Source organism: Dioscorea cayenensis, chromosome 9, assembly GCF_009730915.1.
Source record: "Dioscorea cayenensis subsp. rotundata cultivar TDr96_F1 chromosome 9, TDr96_F1_v2_PseudoChromosome.rev07_lg8_w22 25.fasta, whole genome shotgun sequence".
Taxonomy (NCBI): domain Eukaryota; kingdom Viridiplantae; phylum Streptophyta; class Magnoliopsida; order Dioscoreales; family Dioscoreaceae; genus Dioscorea; species Dioscorea cayenensis.
In genome coordinates this window covers 1,928,548-1,946,731 of record NC_052479.1, presented here as the reverse complement: position 1 = coordinate 1,946,731, position 18,184 = coordinate 1,928,548, and the positions used below count along the sequence as shown (strand labels likewise).

General features: G+C 31.0%; 1 protein-coding gene across 1 annotated transcript; it reads left to right on the top strand.

Moving 5' to 3' along the window:
• The first annotated feature begins 5,407 nt into the window (after positions 1 to 5,407).
• Positions 5,408 to 12,884, top strand: LOC120269295 (alanine--glyoxylate aminotransferase 2 homolog 3, mitochondrial-like). Its single transcript, XM_039276630.1, is given in 10 exon segments — positions 5,408 to 5,830; positions 6,414 to 6,644; positions 6,720 to 6,890; positions 11,252 to 11,395; positions 11,478 to 11,633; positions 11,635 to 11,658; positions 11,740 to 11,965; positions 12,059 to 12,172; positions 12,378 to 12,464; positions 12,557 to 12,884. Coding segments are annotated over 10 exon segments (1,419 nt in total). The 5' UTR covers positions 5,408 to 5,608; the 3' UTR covers positions 12,601 to 12,884.
• Positions 12,885 to 18,184: the final 5,300 nt, after the last annotated feature.

Below are 18,184 nucleotides of genomic sequence, written 5' to 3'. Positions count from 1 at the left end.
TTTTTATTTTTAAAAATAATAGGACCCATCTCAGTTTTTTAAAAAAAATAAATTTTAATATTAAAAAATTAGTGGGATCTGTAGTTTTTTAAAAATAAAATAAAATTTTAATATTAAAAAACTAGTGAAACCCATAATTATTAAAAAAAAAATTTAAAATATAATATTAAAAAAAAAAAAAATTTATATTGGTAAATAGTTGTAAAAATGCTTATTTTAGTAATTAATTAAAAAAAGTAATATTTTTTTTTAAAAAAAAGGCGAATTCCATAGGCAATTAGATTTATATATATATATATATAAAGATTTCTTCTGGTATGGGCTAAAAGGAAGGGGAAAATCATAGAATAGAGGGGGAAAAAAGCAAGGAGACAGTTTTATGTCTTTCATGGATGGTTATTTGATGTGTTATTTTTGATAAAATTTTAGTCAGATAATCCTTTTAACAAGCTATGATCTCGGTTTTCAAATATACTCTTTTTTTGTTTCTAACAAATGCCAAGAGAGCCATAAATATAAAAAGGAAAGGCAAGTGTAACCAGTTACACTGCCATAATGTTAATTATATATTATAGTTTTTGTAAATAGTTTCTTTCATTAGTTGTAGATTTGTTACTCATAACAGAACAAATAGTTGAAGTATAGCATAAATATTTGTGTTGTTCAACGTTTGATTTTTATTGAATAGTACAAATTTTTTTATATATTTGATACACATGATTTCAAGGGACAGTACAAGATAACTTCTATGATTATGTGTTTGATTTACAAATGGGGTAGAAGTATAACACAAACTATTCAATCAGTACAACACAACTTCTTAATTTTTTTTTATTACCAAAACCATGGTACAAAATTTTTTACAAAGTATGGGACAACTTATGACAAAATTATCTCTATTTAAAATTAAAAATTACACTGCTCATCAAAAAATGATAACATGATTTATTTTATTTTATTTATTTATCTATTCATTAATCTATTTAAAAATTTATTTATTTATCTATTTTATCTATCTATCTATTTATTTGTTTTTAGGATTAAGATATTAATAAAAGTTTGTTTGTTGAGGATTAAATGTTTTAAAATTATGTTGATATTTTAACTTGTTGCTATGCTGTTGGACGTCCTAAAATTTGATAAAATTTTTATAAAATATTATTATATTTTTTATTATAAAACAAATATAGAATAGTAAAAATGTATTATTGTAATTTACAAAGATAATAGCATGATTTATTTATTTCATTTCATTTATTTATTTATTTATCTATCTATTTATTTATTTTTTAGGATTAAGATTTTAATAAAAGTTTGTTTGTTGTGGATTAAATGTTTTTAAAATTATTTTGAGTTTGGATCTAAACCTACTTAGTTTATTTTCTAACTTGTTGCTATGTTATTGGGCCTTGTGGAAATTGATTAAATTTTCATAAAATATTATTGTAATTTTTTTTATTATAAAACAAATATAAAATAATAAAAATGTATTATTGCAATTTTATTATTTTATGTTGGGTACTTATATAAATAAAATACTAAACAACATAAAAAATTTTGTACTATTCAATAAAAATTAAACATAAAACAGCACAAATATTTGTGTTATACTTTAACTCTAACTGTTTATATTATATTGTACTACTTGTATTTTTTTTTATAATGAATCAAACGTACCCTAAATGATTGGAGAATATCATTTTTTAACTGAGGATTCACATTATGACCCAATAAATACTCTACAATATTGTAACATGGTGAGGAGCACATAAAAGCAAGTATTAGCTTTTCATATCTACTTCCACTAGTGAAATCTCCCTAAAGACATTTCTTTTAAAATTGAAGTTTTTGAAGAAGAAATTCCTTATGAATTATCTACACAAAATCCCGTAGTTTTTCTAAATTGTGTTTTTTTTGGAGGAAAAATCTCAATGCCTTGTGTTTGTTTCTTTTATCAGTTTGATCATTAATTATGAATTTTGTTACCGGATTGATTTATTTATTTAGTTTAGCAATGCCAAGCAGGAAAAAAAAAATTCATTATAGTTATTTAACTGTAAGATTGAAGTTGTCTGTAACTGCCATCCCAATAGATATAATGCGTCAATTGCGGATGTTTGAAAAACATATATAGTAAAAATTAGGGAGATGCAGTGAAAGTTACTTAGATTTTAGTTGAATTAATTAGATTTATTTTTATTTTTAAAAGTTTTTTTTTATAAAAATAGGGTTGAATTTTTTAGATTTATTGATATACTATGTTGAAATTGATTTGATAGTTTAGATAAAAACATTATATTTTACTTTTTAATGTTTACTATTTATATGTATAGTAATCATTATACAATGCATAAAAGTTGGATATAATTTTTCATAAAATTTATAAATTAATTTTCATACATAAAAGATATATAAGTAGTGGTCCTTAAAAAAAATAAAAATAAAATAAAATAAAACAAAATGGTGAGAGAATTCAAAACACATTTGAACGTTTTCCTTGTTTTGAAGTCTCAATCATTTTGAGGTGGATATCTTGTCACACTCAAGCATGATATGTGGTTACTTATTCAGAGGATGACAAGCACATTTTTAAGTGTTTCAATCTTTTGAGTTTTTACAAATAACTCCTTTTTATTTTCCTCTGATTACAAATAACCCCATTTTTAAATTATTTTCATACTACCCAGAAAACCTTCAGCTGAAAAATTGGGCGTCTGAAAAATTGAGCGTCACCAAAGGGCTTGTAGCCCAGCAGTACCCCAGGTCCCCTTGTTGGAGGAGACACGAGTTCGATTCCCCCTGACTGCGCTCCCCAGTTTCAAGAGAGTGAGGACGTTGTGACACTCCCCGCCACTACACCTGCGAGGTTGGCGCATGTCGCCTCTACCTCAAAAAAATTGGGCGTCTGAAAAAATGGGATGTCATATGTTGCCTTACACAAGTTTAATCCTTTCATGGACATCCATTCATTTGATTTTACACTTTAGGATAAATTATTTAAAAATCAAAATATATATACTTTATTATTTTTTGGCCTTTTTTGGCCAATCGATACCAATTTTTTTTTGTTTTACATGAGGATCATATTTTTATCATTTAAAAAAGAATCTCTCTCATTTTGACATTAAAACAAATTTTATTAATGAAATTTCTCTTAGATCAATTTTTTTAGTGGAATCTCCTAGTACTGTACAGATTACCATGTCAAATAAAAAGAAAATAAACGAGAGGAGCTTTTCTACTGGGACACTTTTTGATAATTTAAGACGGGTCACTATACAAAATGAAATTAGAGTTCCGATTTTTTTTCCTTTCTTTTTATAAGACGAGGTGTTTATAAATCTTTGTATAACATTGGAATTCTTAATAGTAAATTTAGTTGTCATGGATATTTATTTCTCTGAATTGGAGATGCATACCCTCATTAGAGTCTTTATCAACATCTAATATGATTTGTATTTATTCATATGAATTATTTATAACTAGTAATTGACAGCTCATGAAATTAATAAATTATACATGAAGCTTATTTTTAGATTTTTCAGTACGCCATTAATTAAAATGTATCTCTTTTAATTCCTACGAAGTACTAAAGTAAAAAAGCTTAAATTAACCAACGACCTTTAGGTCAATTTGTACTGGGTCCCTTGCGTATGGCATTCGTTTCGGGGAGGACCCGAGATCGAATCCCATGTCCACGCAAGGTGAGGGCACGTAGGTCGGCGTTGAGCTCTGCTCCCCACGTGCACGTCCCTGACTTACCCTTATATAGGGGGCGCTTGTCGTCTATTTGTCAAAAACTTAAATTACCACATGCATTGTTGCAACTTGCTCAATATATATCATATAGCAAAATATTAGCTTATATTTTCTCCATTATTTGACATGTTAATCATAAATTTAATTAAATCTAAAAGTATATAGTCCAATTGTAAAATGGAAACTTAAAAGTAGACAGCAAAATGAAAGACACAGTCCAATTGTAACACTAACTCTTAAAAATAAAACAAAAGTTAATGGTAAAGTAAATATTATAAAATACTATGAATTAAAGTTTGAATTCTCTTGTCTAACTCTTGTACTTTCTCAACTTGCTATAAAACAGAAAACAGCTCATCCACATCTTCTTGTTGTGTATGTTTTGATAGTAACATTTGTTGTTAAATAAATAACACAATCACTTACAAATAAAAATAAAATATTTACATTATTGCTCTCCTCTTGTCAAGCAATTGCTTCCAAAGTTAAATTAAGTAAAATATTATAGAATTTTATTTGTTGATGATGTTCTTGCCACACAAGCTTGACAACACACACATGACAATGAAAACAAAAGCAAGAAAAATAATATAAAAAAAAAATAGAGATGTTTGGAAGATTATGAGCACATGGAAATAATTGTGTTTTTTTTTGGTCTCATATCTCTTTTGATTGCTATCTTTGATGTGTTCTTTATTTTTTAAGTGTTTATTATATATATACATACATTTGATTTTTTGATATTATGAGTTTGATCATCATTATCCAATTTATATACTACTTTTGTGTATGTTCATTGATCTAACAAGATTGAAATAAGAAAAATTTTAATTTTAGATTGAATACATGGTTTAGTTATAAATAATAATTATATACAATGCATTGGTTGAACCAAAACACATAGCATTTCAATTATTTTCTCTGATATTGTTTCACTTTTTGATAAAGTTTATTTTGAAATATTAATGTAGTGAGTTGTCCGTGTAATGCCCCTACATGATGGGCAGGTAAGAAATTGTCTTTTTTTTTTCTTTTTCTAATATAACAAATTCGGTTAATCATGTCCAAGCTGACATAGATTCCACTATGCACGGGTGAGTTAGTCAGCCTTATTTTCTATTTTATTTATTTAATTATTAATTTGTTATAAAGTTAAACTTAATTCCATAATAAAAAAATTATAAAACCAAAAAGCTTTAAACCCATTATGAAAAATTAAATATAATATATTTAAAATATATCTAGTTCAGAATCTTGATAGATACAGTGATGATAACGGATTTTCAGTTATGGATATAAATTTATTGTTCAAATTTTGTGTCATCCTGATATATATAACGCTTATCTTTTATATATATATATATATAAAAATTTTTAATATTTTTTGAAGTTATGATACGCCCAGAATCTATAACTATAATGTACCGATAATATTTTTTACTTTCAAATATTTTTTTTTTACATTTAATATTATTTAATTATTTAAAAATAGTTCTACCTATATATATATATATGCGAGTATAAATGTACATTAATTACAAATTATTAAGAATAATTAGATGCCAGCAAAGGCTGATCAAGCAGTAAAAAATCTGGTAATTAACCACTTAATTACTTGCCAAAATCACAGGAAACCACGAAAGGGTAAAACCGTCTTTTCACCCCAACCAACTCCAACCAAAACAAAGGACACTCGTCCATTGCATATAAACCCACATTTGCTTTCTCTCTTTCTCTAAAAACAAAGCAAAAATAAAGCTCACCGGAGGTGTATTTTGGGAAGACGGTGATAAGAGAGAGAGAAGTTTCCTATTCCCGATAAGGGCCCGCCTTCATCTCAACGGTCACGATGCGTAGGCTTCTCATCGGACGGCTCTCATCGCTCCATCACAGGGCTTTCTCTAAGCTCGCCGAGTCTGAGGCCCTTTCTGAGAAGAGTTCAACAATCGTTCCGATAATGCCCCCCTTCGATTACTCGCCGCCGCCGTACGATGGCCCGCCGGCGGCCGAGATCATCCGGAAACGATCCGAGTTTCTCAGCCCCGCCTTGTTCCACTTCTACAAGAAACCTGTGCGTTTTCTTCTTCTTTTTCCTTCTTTTTTTCTTTTTTTTAGGAATTAATTATTGAAATTTCTGGTTATAGAATGAGATCTGAATCTGAAAAAAAAAAGGTTTTTTTCTTTTATTTTTTTAGATAATTATAAATTTTCTGATTGGTGGGGATCTAATTTAGTTATTTAGTTATCAATTTTTGAAAAAAAAAAAGTAGTAGTAGTAAATGGTAATTTCAAGCTTTTCTAGGGTGCTTGATGGAATTGTCAAGCCTTTAGTGGGACTGAGCGCTGCTGCTGCTGGAAATTTTCCTTTTTTCCCTCCTTAATTATAATAATTTAATTTAATTTTTTCTAATGTTTTTATTTATTCCGTACTACTGAAAAAATAGTACTACACATTAATTTCAAACCTTTCAAGGGGTTAAATAGAAAAAAATCCAGCATTTTTTCATAATCAGGACTAAATAGTAATTTAAACTGAATATGAATTTAGATTTTTATGTCAGGGGTAATTTGTAAAATCATGACTGTATTGAATGTGAATTAAAAGAATTTCAGGGGGTGAATTGTAAAAGGGGAAACAAATATTGTTTTTACAGTTGAATGTTGTGGCGGGGAAGATGCAGTACTTGTTTGATGAGAATGGTCGGCGTTACCTCGACGCATTCGCCGGCATTGCGACGGTTTGCTGTGGCCATTGCCACCCGGAAATCATCGACGCCATTATCAACCAGACGAAGAAGCTGCAGCACTCCACCGTTGTCTACTTGAACCATGCCATTGCCGATTTCGCCGAAGCTTTGGCTTCCAAGATGCCTGGTGACCTCAAGGTGCTATTTTTATTTCAATATCAATCATTGTTTCATGGATTTTGTATGGTTATTGAATTGTCTATTGATGTGTAGGTTGTGTTCTTCACGAATTCTGGCACGGAAGCGAATGAATTGGCGATGTTGATAGCAAGGCTTTATACAGGTTGCCAGGATATTGTATCGCTTAGAAATGCGTATCATGGTAATGCTGCCGGTACCATGGGTGCTACCGCTCAGTCAAACTATAAATTCAATGTTGTGCAGGTATATTTTTATCAATTAATGATGTTTTTAGATGATTTTTTTTCAACTTTTAAGAAATTTAGTTGTAACTTGCATACCTTTAATTGTGGTTTCTTAATATAAGTAGATACTTGCATATAAATAGGTCTATCTCTTTACATTACAAATAGAACAATCAATGAAATATTTTTTCATTCATATTCTTTTTATAATATCAAAGCCTACTAGATTTCGAGATACTGATTTTTTTTTATTTTTTTGGTCTCTTACACACTTGCGATCTACATTTATTTATTTATTTTTTTTTCAAACTAAGAAAGTGACTCTATTCAAGACATCTGAATCATCCATGGCTAGAAAGTAATCCCAGCCAATAACTCATATGCTATTGGCGATTCAATACATTACCAACTTTATCACGACCACTCTAGATAACACAAATTACTTAGTATAGCAAAATCAAGTCAAGTCAATTTTATTTACCTGCAAGTTGCTTGTCTATATCGATGACACATTGCCTTCCTCGCTCAAGCCTGATGAACCGGTATCTAGTTCCACTTCCATGGCTTCTAAATATAGCTAGTGGTAATAGCAGAATGACTGTTGTTTATTGCTTAACAACTCTGTCTCCAGTGATGGCTCCTTTTACACTTGGCTGTATCACCACCTAAAAGCCTTTGAACCACCTTAAGAAAACCATTTTTTACAACAAACAATTACCTAACGATCCCTGCTTCATTGATGCCTTCATACTATGTGTAAAAGTGATTCCACAATTACCCATTACCTCCAGACTCTCTTGATCGAGGCTGAAGAACTTATTGTTATCAGATATCCCCTCGCCAACAAAGTTCTCATTCTCTTTGTTTGGAATGGTCTTCCATTGGAGTATGAGGGTTCACCATTGCAATTGAAACACACAAATCACCGCCCACATTCTGTGAGCTTCAAGCACCTCTTGGTCTTTCATCAACACCTCCTCTAGTGGCTAAATTCAAGCTGGCTATCACGGACATAGTCCCAATTGAAGCATTCCACGAAATTTAGAAAACTAATTGCTAATTTGGGGATTTTCAATGGTTATGTCAAGCTGAGTTACATTATTCAGCTGGATTCCAGCCTAGTCCATTCAATCCAAATTTCTTTTTCTCAAGTCCAATTTTTTTCAACTCAAACTTTTTTTTATTCATTAGCCCATACCACTTCTTGTAGCTTAGACCCACCAAATCTATCTAATCACCCAAAAAGCCCTCCGCAATGTCAGATTTGTTGGAAAAGTGACATTGTTGATTTTGATACTCCGAGTCTCAAAATAACCCAATTGAAACCTGGTTTATCCCAGTCGACTTATATACAACCTTTTCAGCCCTCAACCTTCAACGTAACATTGATAATTCTCAATTTACTTAAAGTAATATTACTAAATGGCTTCTTGACACTGGTGTTATATGTTACATAACTCCCAATTAGCAACTAGTAGAATCTGTGATGTTGTATCGAGGTTCCATTAAAGTGACCTTTGGTGATGGTTATACACTACCCAGCTCTTTACAGGCATTACCACTCCCACACATAATAAACCACTTCACCTTAAAGATGCGTTAATTGTATCGCACTACCAACATTGTTAAGGATAACTCATGTCTCATTACATTTAATCCATTTAGTTATATTGTGAAGAATCTTGCAACTAAGATACACTTCGCATGGGTGACATCCACAACAACCTATTTCTAGGAAGATTCTTTTAGCTTTCACAAATCCTGTCGCTATTGTTTCTCACCTCCACTTCTCCTGATTAGGTATCAATGTCTCAGTTATTCATGTTAAGCTATATTTCTAGTGTGTCTCCTAATTTACTTATCAAGGCTTATAAAATGAATCCTTGTTTCTCATGTTTTCAATGATATAGTACTTATCTTCTTTTCTCCTTATCTACTCATGTTTCCACCAAACATTTACATATTTTATTTTCATTGATGACTACAGCCGCTTCACTTGATATTTCTCCTCAACTCATAAATCTTAAGCACTTACCCACTCTCAAAATTGCAAAACCATCCCTGAAAATCTCTTTTCCACCACTATCAAAATCTTTCAATATGATGCCTCTCCTGAACTTATCAAGGTGCATTTGCTCATCACCTCACCTCCCATGCATTTTCTACCATATTTCTTACTTTCATACTCCTCAACAAAATGGAGTCACATAATGGAGTCGCCTAGCGCAAAATCCGTCACATCACTGAAATAATGTTAACTCTTATTCTCCTTGCTTTGCTTCCTAAACCAAGCCAAGAAATTTCTCCACTGATCACAAGTTGTGCTTGATGAGTCTAATACCCTTCATCAAAATCAAACATGAACTCTTATTCCTCCGCCACGTAATGCCAACATTATTAGATGTAGATGGGTTTTCCAAACAAAAAGAAAATATGATGTCTTTCTTGATAAGGCTTAAGGGCTACCGTCAATCTCTTGGCATCAACTACACTAGTACCTTTAGTTCTGTTGTCATCCCACTACTATACATATTATTCTCACTCTTACGCTCACTAATAAATAGTCCATTCACCAACTTGACGTCAATAATGTTTTTCTTTGCTGAAATCTTTAAAAACCAGCTTTCATGGTTCAACCTCCTAGCTTTCTGATCCTCATTATTCAAATTATGTTTGTTGTCTTCTCAAAACCCTTTATGGTCTTAAGCAAGCCCTTCGTGCCTGGTTTCATGCTTAAGTAAAAAAACTTTGGAACCTCAACTTCGCTCATCCCAAATCTAATACTTCACTCTTCATATATTCAACTTCCACACGCACTACCTTTATCCTAATTTGCATGGATGACATCCTCATCATATGTTCTTTGCTTACTGTCACTTCATTTCTTATACATGACCTTAACACTACTTTTTCCACAAAAGACTTTGGCCATATTCATTGCTTCTTTGGTATTAAGGCTACACCAATACCATCCGGAATATTTTTCACCCAAACCAAACATACCAGTGACCTTTATTGTACACATCTTGAGACATCTAAAACCTATGCTTACACCTATCACTCCCACCCTCCACCCTCCACCCTATCAGTGTCTTAAAATCATGAAAACCCTATCTCCGATCCTACTGAAGACTGTAGCATAGTTGGTGCTCTTTGATACTTTGATCTTACTTGCTCTAACATACAATTTGTCATAAATGTATGTCAATTCCTTTATTGCCCTATCTTGTTCACTAGACTATGGTTAAATCAATGCCATGATACTAGAAATCTACACCCTCTCATATAGCATTCATCTAACCAAAGCCATTGCACTCACCTCCATTGCCTATTCTAATGCTGACCAGGTTGGATGTCCTAATGATAGTCACTCTACCTCTAGCTAGTGTAGTTTTTCTGGGTTTTATCTTTATTTCATGAACTACCAAGTACGCAGAAGGCGAATACAAGTGCATTGCCCTTGTTACTGCTGAACTCTGTTGGATCAATTCACTACTTAACGAGATTGGTTTAGTTTATCCAACCTTAAGCCCACTATATGTTGTGATAATTTTGGTGCTGTTTTTCTCACTGCAAATCCTGTTTCACATGTTGAAATAAAGCACATTGAAATCAATATTTGTTTCGTTTGTGATTTAGTCGCCAATAATGCTTTGTTCATCCATCATTTATCTACTTCGGCACAAAATGCTAACTTTATAACCAAAGCTTTAGCTATCACATCTTTTCAATGACCTTATGACAAGGTCACAGTTGTGCCACCCATGAGTTTGAGGGGAGATGATATTAAAAATATTCTTAGATGATTTCTTATATTTTTAGGTGAATTGATTGTATAGTTTTAGGGTATACTTGTTTACAAATATTCTCCTTAACTGTGGTTTTCTAATGTAAAGGGTGCTTGCCTATAAATATGTCTATACTCTTCTATTACAAACACAACAATCAATGAAATATCTTTTCACCGCTGTTTTCTTCAATTAAAATGTATGCAATGAAATTTATTTCAATTAGATAGTTGAATGTTTCATGAAATTTCATCTGGATGTAGAAAATAGATACAATATGTTGAGTTTGTTTAAAAATTTAGCAGTTTTCATAAGATCACATCATAATACATACTTGTAATTTTTTTTCTTTTTTTCAGTTAGTTTCTATCTTACTGTTGTGTATTGCTTATACTTATATACATTGGCATCTTCCCTAAATCAAGGATGAAAAATTGATTGCAATGGTGATATGATCTGAGCTGTTGTATTAATTAAAACTAGTCATGTTACAAGTCTGAAGCATCACTCATGAAAAAGATGAACAGAGTGGGGTACTGTTGCAGTGGTTATGTGTTCACTTTGTAATATAACCTTAATTTTTTGCAAGCAGAGTGGGGTGCACCATGCATTGAATCCAGACCAATACAGGGGTGTTTTTGGTTCAGATGGAGAGAAATATGCCAAGGATGTCCAAGAAATCATAGATTTTGGAACTTCTGGACATGTTGCTGGTTTTATCTCTGAAGCGATTCAAGTATAGCTTAAATCATCTATTAATTCTCCTTTTCCGCCTTTTTTATGGAATTCAAAACATTGGCTTATGTGTGTAACAACAGGGTGTGGGTGGGATTCTGGAATTAGCACCAGGTTACTTGCCTGCTGTCTACAAAATTATAAAGAAAGCCGGAGGACTCTGTATAGCCGACGAAGTCCAATCAGGATTTGCACGCACGGGAAGCCATTTTTGGGGATTTGAAGCTCACGGTGTTGTGCCCTGACATAGTGACAATGGCAAAGGTGCACCATCTCTTTTATGTGTATTTGTCGCAGGTAGTTTTCAGTCGAAACTGATTAAATTTTGTTTGTGTGTATCATCAGGGTATCGGAAATGGTATACCAATTGGTGCCATAGTTACAACTCCAGAAATAGCTCAAGCTTTGACACGTCGAAACTACTTCAATACATTTGGTGGCAATCCTGTGTGTACTGCTGGGGCACATGCTGTTCTTAAAGTGCTTGAGAAAGAAAAACTTCAAGAGAATGCTCTCATTGTTGGATCTTACTTGAAAGATCGTCTCAAAGTACTTCAGGAAAAGCATGAAAGTAAGTTTCTCGTATAAAAGTGGGATGATCATCTCTAATTGCTACTTAAAAGAATGACATGTTAGTATTATAATCTTCTGTTCTATCTTGTAGTCATCGGCGATGTGAGGGGAAGGGGTTTGATGCTTGGAGTTGAGCTAGTTACCGATCGCAAACTAAAAACTCCTGCCATAGTTGAAATTCTACATGCCATGGAAGAGATGAAAGGTTACTTCCCTTGTCTTAATAATCTCTCATTCATAATTTAGTGTTTTTTTTGGAAAAATGTGGACAAGGCATAGATCAAATCTTCGACCTCTGACTAGGGAGGGAAATAAAATGCCAACTCTTCTGTCGTAGGATTGTTCGTTCTTGATTTAGTCATTAGGTTAAATAAATTATGACGAAAACAACATTTTTTTTCTTCTTACAGAAATTGGTGTTCTGGTGGGGAAGGGTGGGTTCTATGGGAATGTGTTCAGAATTACTCCTCCTCTTTGCTTCACTAAGGATGATGCAGGTATTTCTCTTTGCTTAAATTGTTTTTTGTGGTTTTGTACTAAGATTTTTCTGACAACTGAACAATCTCAATCTCATTCTTTTTCCTACAAGATTTCTTGGTGGATGCAATGGACCTTGCCATGTCCAAGCTGTGAAATCTGTCTCTCTGCATGTTTATCTGAATGTCCGTCGCTCGATATGCTAAATAATTGCCAAAATAAGTGTCGTGTTATTCGACAAGATGAAGGCATGATACGACAACATCTCGTTGTCTCTATGTCGAAGGTAGTGATAAATTACAAACTTGTATCTACATTGTCTAGACAATGTTCCTTCTTTTTTGCTGTTTGATTATGTATTACATTGTTGTTCCTTGTTCTTATGGATCTAATATCTTTGTTTTTCTAATTTTGGATGCCATGAAGTTGTGGTTATTACTTGTTCTTTGATGTTGTTTTCACTTTGACCATGCTTGTTGATGTGTTTATTAATCACATTCAGTCCTGGAAATCATAACTTGTTGTAGATTACGTGTTTATTTGATTTATTTTTTTCCCTTAAACTCAATATATATATATATATATATATATTTATTTTTTTTAATTAGAGTAATATATTTACTTTACTCTTTTAATTATATAAATATGTTTATTTTAGTTTTTAAATTGTATAAATATTTTTAATTTTGATAATTCTATGGTAGAGGTCAACTGATTTGTTTCATAAAGTTAGAAACTAATATTTGGGCGTGATTGAGAGAATAATTGTGAAAGTCCTATGGACTTGAAATGAGTAATTGTTAAGTTTGTCTTTAAATTAAAAATATATTTATTTTTCATATAGAATTTTCTCTTCTTTTTTTTTCATTTTGTCCTCCAAAGATGTCAATTTAAGTGTCTTGATTATTGGTGCAAAATGACCATATTTTATTTTATTACTCATTAATTAATAAATAAAATTTTGTAATGTTTAACATTCTTGACTTAGTATTGCTTCTAATTGAGATATTATTATTATTATTATTATTATTAAATAAAAAAATCAGGGGTGTGCATATATATAAAGTTACTATTTTAATATATATATACTCTCACCCAACGTGAGCTGATTCTTCATTAGAATACAAATACTTTATTATAAAAAAAAAACATGATTCCAATAAACCAAGAGTTAGCTATGAATTATTATAAATATTTTCATTTTGTTGTGTCCAAATACTAGTGCTTAAAATATTAATAAATGGTTTATTTTATTGTAATACATATATAAATATATGTACATAAATGAAGTGGAGGAATAAATAGGACTTGGAAGTCTCAATGCATCATACCTATAATCATAGCCTGTCACGTGACCTGATCATGCACGGAAATCCACCCACTGAGCGGTTCAAATAAGTTAGTGAAAATGGTGCATTCAGCTTTTGACCTCTGTGGCCTACTCAAAACTCAGACATTTTGGTTGTCAGTTTTGTCAAGTAACAAACTCAAAATCTTGTTTGAAGGTGTAAATTTCAAAACTTCATACAAAAGATATATATATATATATATATTATGACATTGTCAAACCACTTCATTAATATAGGGTCGCTTAAATAGAATATCCATATCATACTAAAAAATTTAATTTAAACTTCAACTCCAACCGAATAATAATACAGATATATTAAAAAATTAATTTCACATATGTTTATGTTTTTTACACATGAAGTATCTCTATTTTATGAAAAAATATCATATAATCAAAGAATAGTTTCAAATTATTTCTAGATTTTTATGAATTTAAAAAAGTGATTGAAAATGACCAGTTGAAAAGGTTTAATTATTATTTTTTTTTTTTGTAAAGTTTATGTTATCTCATGTTGTGCATATAAACTCAACAAAAGCCAGTGATGCAAAACGATGGGATTGCTACATTGAAAGATGAAGATAGAGATGCTTAATTTTGTTTATGCTCTACTATCTTATATGTTTGAGAGTTGGATAAAAAAATAATTAAATTAGAATTTTAGATCAATGATTTTTATTTATTTTTACACATTTATTTATTAAATGCAAACAGAAGAAAGGCACAATAAAAACTTCTCTTTTATTTTTATTTGTTATAAATTATAACTTACAATAAAAATTATAACAGGGGAAATCCCTCGTGCAACTGTATTATATAGTATTGTGTAAATTAAATGTTGTGGTCATCCAAATTATGGGTAAGTGTTGCGGGGTAAAAATCCCTCAAATATACGGTACTGTACAGTATTATACAAGTACTGTAAAAATATTATATAAAATACTATAGTAGTATTGTTCATTTACTATTCATTGAGTTATTTATGGAGAAATCATATTCTCCACTCATCCAAGATTGTAGAGTAGAGAGATTTACCATTGTGGAATTGTGCCCTCTGATATATTATTTTAGATGCACGTAAAAAATTACTATTATTCTGCATGTTAGTCTATTCCATATAATAAATCTCTAAATGATCACTAAACAACCGTAGCTAGTATACTACTGTATAAAAAAAACCGCATGTTAGTCCTTTGATAACCCTTTGTGAGTTGGCCCTTGTCACTTTTGTAAAAAAAGTTATAAAAAGATAAAAAAATACTAAAATCTCCTCTCTCTTTTTTTAAATGTGTTTTTTCTATTGAAATAATGATTTTATTTATAAACTTACAAAAGATGGATTCGGAGTTGAATTTCCATTAATACATAACAAACAAATATATATCAAGAAAAGTAATGATATTAAAAAGTACAGTTTCCATAAAAATAATCCATTCGCACTTATATTCATAACACATTTGAATATTTTCATTGCTTTTAAATCTAATCACTTTAGGTAGATGGCATGTCAAAGTATCAAACTCATGAGTGATGTGTGGCCCCTTTAAATATCAAGACATGATACTATGATAGAGGTCAATAAAGTTTGGTAGCTTATCTATTTTTCTCAAAAACATGATAATAATAAAAGTTGGTTTCCAACTTCAAACTAAAAATGATATTATAAAGCTTTTAGTCAATGGTGTCCTGCCATACAGCTCAGCAACACATGCATGATATTGAAACCAAAAATAAAAATGTTTAAAAAAAAGAGAAATGTTTTTGAAGTATATGAACATGATAGTAAGTGTTTTTTGTCTTGTATCTTTTTATTGGTCCCTTTCACGTTCTCCTTTCAAACTTTGTCTCGTTCTCAAGTGTTTGATAAATATTATATATATCAACGATGTAGACACAAATTGAGAATTAATCATCTAATTTATAAAAATTTGATATGTGAACTCACACCTATAATCAGTTACTATCATTATTTCCAACAAATTTAAATTCGAGATCTTTTAATTATCTCACTTTTATTTTTCATAATAAAATTAAGTACTATCAGATTATGAGTTTTTAGTTACTATTATTGACCTTGGATCTAGCAAGATTAATTTTTTTTTTAATTTTCAATTGAGTACATAATTACATATAATAATCATTTATATCGCATTGGTTGAACCAAATACATAGCATTTCATCAATTATAATTTTCTCTGATATTTTTTACTTATATATTTTTTTAATTATGTACATAAAACTTTTTGATAAAATTTATTTTGAAATATTAATATATTTAGTTGCTCATGTAACGCTTAATTTTACTTATTCAGGCACAAGTTGAAATAGATTTCAATGATAGATCCAAAAAAAATTTCAGAGAGACTAAATTAAAAAAATATATACCTTTAAGTGAAACAATGTAGATTTTTAGTATTTTTTTCTTAACAATATATATTTTTATATACTATATATACTGATTTGTAAAAACAAAGGACGAAACAATCAATTTTTATAAATATTTTTTTAAAGATATAAGTTTTTATATTATAAATTTTAACTTATAATTGTTTCCCTCGGCTCTCGCACTAAATTCAACCATACTTTAATGAGTCAGTCAAAGTTAGACTAGACCCTAAGTTTGGTTCGAATTGCCGATCTAAACTACAATCAGCACTATTAAAATTGAAAAAAAAAAATATGATTCTAGTTTCAAATAAAAACCTTAAACCAAAACTCTACCTCCCATTAAAAATTCACATGAGTTGGAAATTGGAATTGAAATTGAATTGGAACTGAACTGAACCAAACCGTGATCAAGTCCTATAAGAGTTATTTTTATTTTTATTATTTATTATATTTTTTTACAAAAATTTGTCATACTTAATTGAGTTAATTCCCATTGACAAAACGTAATTGTCTGTTTAAATTCATCGTGATAGTGCCTGAACTGTGACTATAATTCATCAGCATTGTTTTTTAATTAATATTTTCAAATTGTTAAAATCACATTTAATTTTTTCTAAACAAATGCTAAAAGTTTGAAAAGGATTTCAACATATAACTTTTTAAAAAATATAATTAAAATACCCACCGACTCCTATATTTTAGTGTTTAACTTTTTAGAGAATCTTTCATTGTAGAAGTCTACGTCATCTCTAATGTGTCTTTGGTTTTTTGACACCCCCATATGTCTTTCAATTTTTAGCGCATCTGGTATTCGGGTTTGATTTTTTATTATTATTATTATTATTATTATTATTATTATTGTTAGTGCAACCGCACTATTTATCGGCGATGATTTGGACACCTGCACTAAGTGACGTGCAGAACCAGGTGACAAAGATAATTGATGATCTGCAAATGACGTGGTGACATAGCGAGGAGACTTGGAGTCGCAAAGACAAACATCTCGAAGATCTTGGTAGAGCTATTTTTTTAGTATGTCTACAACATAGAGCCAAAATATCTTAAAAGATCTTGGTGGAGTTATTTTTTTAGCAATGACATTACAACTTGAAGACAAGATCATATCAAGACCATACTTAGGTGATTTGATTGAAGACTAAATATGATGGAGCTTAATTAAAGAAACATTTATTTATGGTATGAATGATTAATTGAAGATTTCATCCTTGATGAAGATTGATTGAAGTCTATTGAAGGCAAGATTTGAGGACCAAACTTAGGTGAATTGAAGATCAACTTTGGAGAATCTTTGAAGACCAAATTTAGGTGAATTGAAGACTAAGTTTGGCAAGTTTCATGAAGACGCACAAGGACGTGCGCCCCTTGCGAGGGGACTGCGTGATGAGGAGCTGAGGAGGTAGGCTAGTTGCCGGCAGTCGGGATCGGGAGATTTGGCTGCATCGACTCGGACTAAGCATGACCGGGAGGTTGATGGGTCTTGAGGTCGTCCGCAACGTAACCGTAACTCGATCAAGTCGCTGATCAGGGACCATGTTGCAATTCATGTTACAACAGGAGTTGCAACAGCTAATTTCGGCAGGTTTTTTAAATTAGTAGCCGAGAAGATTCTAAAAGAGGTATGTGCTATATTTGGGACGTTGAGGCGTCTATATAAGCTACCTTGCTCGTAGATTGTAGGTGTGACTCTTGGGGAACTCTTGGAGGAGAGTGTGTGAGCACCATACAATCTAGAGAGGGTAATGTTCATTATTGTTGAGTGAGTGAGTGACAAGTGTTTTGTACTCATGTATTTTCACCTCTTTTAGTGGATTGTTTTTCTCCGGGCTTGGCCCCCCAGACGTAGGCGAGAGGACGCTGAACTGGGTTACCAATCTTCTGTGTCTCCTTCTTGCTTGGTTTGTGTGAGTTTTTCTTTGAGTGTTGTGAGTGTTCACTAAACCACAAACCACGTCGCCGGAACTAACAAGTGGTATCAGAGACTTG